At 48.0% G+C, this 7,133-nt stretch overlaps 1 protein-coding gene across 1 annotated transcript in view; it reads right to left on the bottom strand.

Annotated features, from left to right (window-relative positions):
- Window positions 1–7,133, bottom strand: part of LOC112139089 (transmembrane channel-like protein 3) — a gene marked incomplete in the record, with an annotated part of 20,663 nt that overhangs the window by 12,257 nt on the left and 1,273 nt on the right. Inside the window, 9 exon segments of the mRNA XM_024261787.2 lie at window positions 38–147; window positions 220–367; window positions 543–586; window positions 667–814; window positions 1,876–2,018; window positions 2,422–2,520; window positions 4,257–4,363; window positions 4,467–4,548; window positions 6,490–6,565. Coding sequence (XP_024117555.1) covers window positions 38–147; window positions 220–367; window positions 543–586; window positions 667–814; window positions 1,876–2,018; window positions 2,422–2,520; window positions 4,257–4,363; window positions 4,467–4,548; window positions 6,490–6,565 — 957 coding nt within the window.

The raw sequence follows: 7,133 nt of genomic DNA on the forward strand, positions 1-7,133 counted from the left end.
ACCAGGATATGTTTGTGTGGATGGGGGGTGGGGGTACCTGGCGAGCTGGAATCTCAGCGAGGTTCTCGGGTGGTACATCTCCAGTTGAGCCACAAGTTCAAAGGCAGAAGGAGCGATCATGGTGATGAGAGACACCACCACGCTGACCTGCAGGGCAGAGGTCACGGGGTCAGAGCGGAGGCCATCCTCCGGCTGAAACCTGTCCGATCCACGTCTCACCTCGTTCTTCTCCCACAACGTCAGCTCCGGCTTCTCCTGTTCCAGTTTCTGGGAGCGGTCCACCACAAAGTAGATGATGTAGATGCTGCCGGCGAGGGACAGCAGCACCAGGATGTTGGCTAAGATCCGCAGACTGATGAGCACCGCCCTGAACAACACCAAGAGGCTCGAGTTCAGATAAACTGCTGATGGAGGATTGATGTCCTTCATGCACTGTGATGGGGGGCGGGGTTGTAGAAATGAAACTATTGTAGTGATGAACGTTGGCGGGTCAGAGACGCCCGTCATGCTGGAAACTCTCTGAAAAAAGGAGGCAGACTCACAAACTGGTTTCTCTCTTCTTCTGCTGCTCTTCAACGATGGCCTCCTGTGCAGAAACAACAACGTTGACACAGCGTGTTGTGAAGCATCACGGAGGACACCGCTGCATCTGAGGACTCTTCTGACCCGGATGTTGTTGACGATGGCGGCGCCTTTGCTTTCTGCAGCCTCGGGGTTTCCGATCAGGTAGTCCCAGGCACAGAAGATCCTCCAGCAGAAGGTGAAGTTCTCATCGGACGCGCTGGCCAAGCTGAGCCGGGAGTTCCTGGCCATTCTGCAGGACAGACAGCTTTGTCCATTTAAAGAGGACTGACCCAGTCGGAGTCCACCGGTCTGCAGGGGGTGCTGCTGAGTAGACAGACTGCACACTGATCCGTTCCTGTTCAGGGTCGGGGGGGTGGTGGGATTCATCCGGGGGCTTTTCCGGTCTGTCACGCCAGCGAGATATATCCCTAGAGGTGGCATCTCGACCGGCTCCGGCTGTGTAAGTACTGGTCGCTGCGTGCTTTAGAGCAGGCGGCGCCCAGACCTCGCCGCTCTGGAGCTGTGGATGGAGCCCTCTCTCCCGTCTGCGGGGCGATCGGAGCTGATACAGCTGTCAACCGGGCCTCAGTCGGATCAGACCGTGTCACGCTGACCCGGGCGCGGACCGGCCCATGAATAACAGGCGGTGGCGGTCTACGGTGATGTCGACTACCCACCGATCAGGTTATACACACAGACCGAAGAGTCTGACAGTTTGTGTAAATCTCAGTCTGTGTGTCGATTAGAATAAAATCACAGCCATAAATCAGGTATGCATTGTGTTTCCTATATAATAACCTATTTATATTTTTTAAGTTTGAAATGTCGTTCATATGTTGCACTTTGTACAAAACATTATTACCATGAACTGGAAATTATTTTTTTGATGATCAGTTTTCCTTTTTGAAATCGAACCAAAATGAATCATTTTATGGTCATTTTACTGTGTCTGCTAAGACTCGACTGACACTTTTTAGACCAGTCCAATATGGCGTCTCTCTTTATGCATCTTGGACAATAGTATCGTCTCTAGTGATGCATCTCGTTGAGTCACACCACAACACTAACAATCACACAAAGGGACAATTTGGAGTCACCAATTAAGTTATGATGAAGATTTTTGGAGACGCTGCAGGAAAGACGGTTGAACTGAGGCCACGCCCCCATGCAGTCCCTGTGAGGGTAAAGCTCTGCCACATGAAAAGCAACACGACAGCAGACTCTCTGGGGAAGGATCGTCAGGACGAGAATGCGTTCTGTAAGACCTTTCACACAGGATGAACGCATGGAACAGGAAAAGAGACGACTCACTTCCGCAGCAGGATGATGAAACTGTAGGCGAAAACGGCCATTCCCACCAGGAAGTAAGCCAAAGGCAGCCTGTAGCCGGCACTGCCAATCTTCCTCACACGCCCATAGTAACCGTAGAAGAGCACCGAGTACTGCAGGTAACCCTGCAAAGGTCAAGTCCAGGTCAAACGGCGGTACGAGAGGACCAAGCAGGATGTAAAAAGACATCAGGGAGACCAAAGACCAACAGCCAATCTCAGAAGAACCAGTTCTCCAAACGTCCTTATGAGGACGAGAACCCTTCCTACAAACTGTCCTGCAGCCAATCAGAACGTTAGAAAGAGAGCACCTGCAAATGATGACCAGAAATCAGATCTTCTGGAGCAAGACAGGAAAAACAAAGAATAAAACAATCCGACATGATAACTCAAATAAATGTAGAGACGGAGACTCAGTCAGGGAGGGAACAGGTAGCATCCTCAGAGACGGACAGCAGACGTCGGGTCATCCACTGCATCCTTCTGAGGTGGTACACGCTAAACCGTAAAAACCAAAGAAGAGGCTCACCCCGAGAGACCAGATGGTGTCCAGGTCCTGAGCAGAGGCCATGTGCTCCTTGGGGATCGTTTTACTTCTGGTGGTTCCAAACGGGGCTCCAGCTAGCAGCTAGTGAAAGGTGGAGAGGTTCTGGTTACTCACAGAGGCAGCATGGAGCACCGATGGACCTCTCAGCTGAAGGTTAGTACCAAACCAGAACTCTGACACACCTGAAGGTACCAGACTAGAACTCTGAAACACCTGAAGGTACCAGACTAGAACTCTGAAACACCTGAAGGTACCAGACTAGAACTCTAAAACACCTGAAGGTACCAGACTAGAACTCTGAAACACCTGAAGGTTAGGACACACAGTGAGTTAAGTCAGGAGACGGCGTGCACGGAGCATGCAGGACGTGCACGGAGCATGCAGGACGTGCACGGAGCATGCAGGACGTGCACGGAGCATGCAGGACGTGCACGGAGCATGCATGATGTCAGTGCTGAACCAACAGAACTGCAGACTTTGTGCTTAACCAGCATTTCTGCTGTGAAATGAACAGTGAAGATGAAGCAGTCCACGTATTTCTGGTGATTTTGCTCTCCGAGCAGGAAGGAGATAAAAGGAGGTTAGAGCCGACAAAGCATGAGGGAGATGAAGAGCAGGTAATGGAGGAACCAGATTAAAGTGGTGGGGGGCAGTGTGAGTAATGTGGGGGGAAATTGCTTGTGTCTGTAGGTCGGAAACAAAGATAAATCCAGCAGCATCTCCCTGCAGGCCGAGCCAGACGGCAGGGAGACTGGATGAGCAGTAACACGCCGGAACAGCAGGTGGCGCCGAGTCCAAACATGAACCTGAATCTTCAGCTACAACTCAAGGCATCATCCAGTCATGTGACTTCAACTAAAATGCTAAAAACATTTCGAAAATATTTCCCAAGATGCATTTGTTTAACAAAATGTGAGAAAGTTGATGCCGCCCCTCCCCCATCAACCATTTTGGGTTAGAATCGTCCATCCTTCATCTCTCCATCATCACACCACCATCCATCCTTCATCTCTCCATCATCCATCCTTCATCTCTCCATCATCACACCACCATCCATCCATCCATCATCTCTCCATCATCCATCCTTCATCTCTCCATCATCACACCACCATCCATCCATCATCTCTCCATCATCCATCCTTCATCTCTCCATCATCACACCACCATCCATCCATCCTTCATCTCTCCATCATCACACCGCCATCCATCCTTCATCTCTCCATCATCCATCCATCATCTCTCCATCATCACACCGCCATCCATCCTTCATCTCTCCATCATCCATCCTTCATCTCTCCATCATCACACCACCATCCATCCTTCATCTCTCCATCATCCATCCTTCATCTCTCCATCATCCATCCTTCATCTCTCCATCATCACACCACCATCCATCCTTCATCTCTCCATCATCACACCGCCATCCATCCTTCATCTCTTCATCATCCATCCTTCATCTCTCCATCATCCCTTGATGATCCGTCCATTCATGGGGAAGATAGAATTCATCCCTCCACCCTAAACTGGCTCTAGTTCTGGTTAAACCTAAAACCTAAAAATCTAATCTGATCTAAAATAATCTAATCTGATCAGATCATCATCAATCCTATATTAATCCATTTCCATCTATGTTCTTCCTTTCAGGAACGTCAGCAGATCTACTAGTGTTTAGATCTATGAAACAACGAGTCTCTCCGGACAAACTCATCTGAGGTGAATCCTTTCAAAATAAAGGACTGTCTCTCCGGACAAACTCATCTGAGGTGAATCCTTTCAAAATAAAAGATGCGGATGATAAGCCCCCCACCCCCGCTGACCTCTGGCAGCACCACAAAGGCTCCTGTCATGACGGTCAGGACGATGTTGATGCCAAACAACCAGCGGAGGAAGATGAAGTAGGACGCCACACCGGAGCCAAAGTGACCTGCACAGGTAGAAAGAACACCTGGGAGAAGCACACGACCCCCCCCCCCCCCCCCCNGTTGATGGTGGAGTGATAAAGCAGAGTCAGAAAGCAGCAGACTCACTCTCGATCTTCTTGATCCTCACTTCCCATGGGATGAAGAGAACCACGATGTTGTAGAGCAGACGGGAGATCTTCTTCAGCAGCTGGGGGGTGGGAGGCATATTTTAGACAGACTGAGCTATGAACATGCCCCCCCATGGTACACCCTGCTTCAATGACAATGCCCAGTCTTTCAGTGAGGGCGCTCTGATGGTTCAGCAGGAATTTAACCTCTAACCAGACGGTAGGTCCGCTGTTTGGTTCTGACCATCAGGATTCTAATGAAGGGATTCTCTTCAGCGTCATCACTGCCCCCTAAAGGTTGAATTGAGACATTACAGCTGCATTTTGTAATTGGTCAATCCATGTAAGTTTCAGAAGTCTGACGTCATGATCTGCAGCTCCAGTAATGATAACAGTCCAGCCCCCAAGCCCCGCCCCCTGACTGGATTTTCACATTTCAACCGTGGGTGGAGTCAGCCTCCAACTTCCGTGTTTGGTACTCTTTAAGCTAAAAAACATGAAAGTTTCAAAAACTTTCTGTAATTCTAATAGAAACTTGATTGTTTTCAGCTTCAGATTTTCTGTTTTTAAGTTTCGAAATTCAAAATTTCAGTTGTAACTTTTTTTTTTGAGTTTTGAATCTGAATATTTAAAGCTTGGAACTTTTGGCCCCATTCTAGCTTGTGGAGGCGGGGCTAACACAAAGGACCAATCAAAATGGAGTGTTTGTGCTGTGAACCGGTGTAGCGATGACTGAGGCTAACAAAAGAAGATATCTAGAATGAGCATCCATTTCTGATAACGTTTGGATAGTGTTTGTTTTCAGGGGAGAAATGCAGACACGCGGCCGGCTCTATGACGACCTCATGAAATGGGCGACACCCACCAGCAGCAGCAGGCGGAGCTTCAGGAATCGAGTCGTTTCACTTCCAGGTAGAAAAAAACTCACAAAAAAAGGTAATTCCAAAGGTAATATATGATCATATATATGGATATATTTCACTCTGAAAGGCTTAAGGAAATCATGGTATGACCCCTTTAAGTTAATGATAAAAAGTTTCAGAAATGTTATTGTTTTCTAGCTTAACATCAATGTTTCGGCTTGATTTTTTTCAAGTCGTTTTATTTGGGTTTCAAATTTGTCTCCATACATTTTTTTATTTACAGAAATGCAATAAACTTCCATAAAGATTCAAACGAGTCATAAACAAGAAATAATTGAAGTTTTTCAAAGATGTCATTCAGAGGAAAAACATGCATGAATTGAAAAGTGTTCTGCATTAGTGTGTCTCGATAGTGAGCTTTAAATGAAAGTGCAGGAATTCCATGCAGTCCCTGAATGCACCTCCTGCTGCGGTCAACGTGAGCACTGGCCCCCAGATTAGAACTTCAGAGCCAAACCTGAACAGATGATAATAAAGAGCTGAGTCTGAGCTTTAATTAACCAGAGCGGCTGTAAATTCAGCTGCTGCTCTTCAGGTCTGGTCATTAAAAGGAGGGCGGAGCTTCTCCTTCATTGGGCCAAGCAGTAAATCCACGTCTCCGTGCTGCTGCAGCTGCCTGCGTCAGCTCGCTGGTACTGATCCCAGATCACTGCTGATCTTGAGCAGCTCTGAGATGCTAAAACATGGAAGAAGCTGCTTTTCCTGAAGAGAAGATGAACTCCAGTTCCACCTGAAGCCACAACCTGCAGACCATTCAGACTCATGGAAACCACGAAATGTAAAGATCGCTAACATCTTTGTGACGGGTTTGGACCACAGTTCCGGCTCTGCTTTTATCTGCAACTGCTGAAACACCTAAAGGAGCTTCGGCTGAAACAGCTGAAAAACCTTTGAATGAACCAAAACATAAAAACGGCAGAACCATCCAGAGTCTGAAAGTTCTGAACCAGCCCAGATGAACTCGTTGAAGCAGCTTCAAAAGGGGTCAGAACTGAAACGTTTGGACTGACATGACGGACGTGTTTCCTGAGGAACCGCTTATCCGGCGTGTGAAGTTGTGAATCAGTATAAGTGGAGGTGTGGTTGGGTTCCACCTACATCTGCTCCTGCCGTCTGGTATCCTCTGGTTCTGGTCAGCCGGCCCTCATACTTTAGAACGATCTCTCTGGCCTGCCTTTAAAACACAAACACACAGCAGACTCACAAAGAGAACACACACGGTCGGATTGTTCTGTTTGCAAAATGCACAAGAAAAGCCAGATCATTTTCTCTCTAAGGATTGGATCCACAGAGCAGATCTACAGGGCGGACATTCGGAGTAGATCCACAGAGTTGATTCATGGAGAAGATCCATGGAGCGGATTTTTGCGAGTGGATCCTGCAAGCTGATCCACCAAGTGAATCCATGGAGAGGATTCATAGAGAGGATCCACAGAGCAGATCCTTGGGGCAGATCCTTGGAGCAGATCACAGAGTGGATCCACAGAATGGATCCTTGGAGCAGATCCTTGGAGCAGATCCACAGAGTGGATCCACAGAATGGATCCTTGGAGCAGATCCAGTGAGTGGATCCAGTGGGCATGTTGGTCTGACTGTGATGGTCGCTCAAAGCTGATTTTGAGCTGATCAGTTGGACAGAATAACATCTGGACTGCAGACCAGTTAACCAACTAACAAAGAAGTAAAGACAGGACCTCCACGAGAAGGTAGACTTGTTTGACTCTCTAATGGCATCACAAGAA

This window comes from Oryzias melastigma, linkage group LG15, assembly GCF_002922805.2.
Source record: "Oryzias melastigma strain HK-1 linkage group LG15, ASM292280v2, whole genome shotgun sequence".
Lineage (NCBI taxonomy): Eukaryota > Metazoa > Chordata > Actinopteri > Beloniformes > Adrianichthyidae > Oryzias > Oryzias melastigma.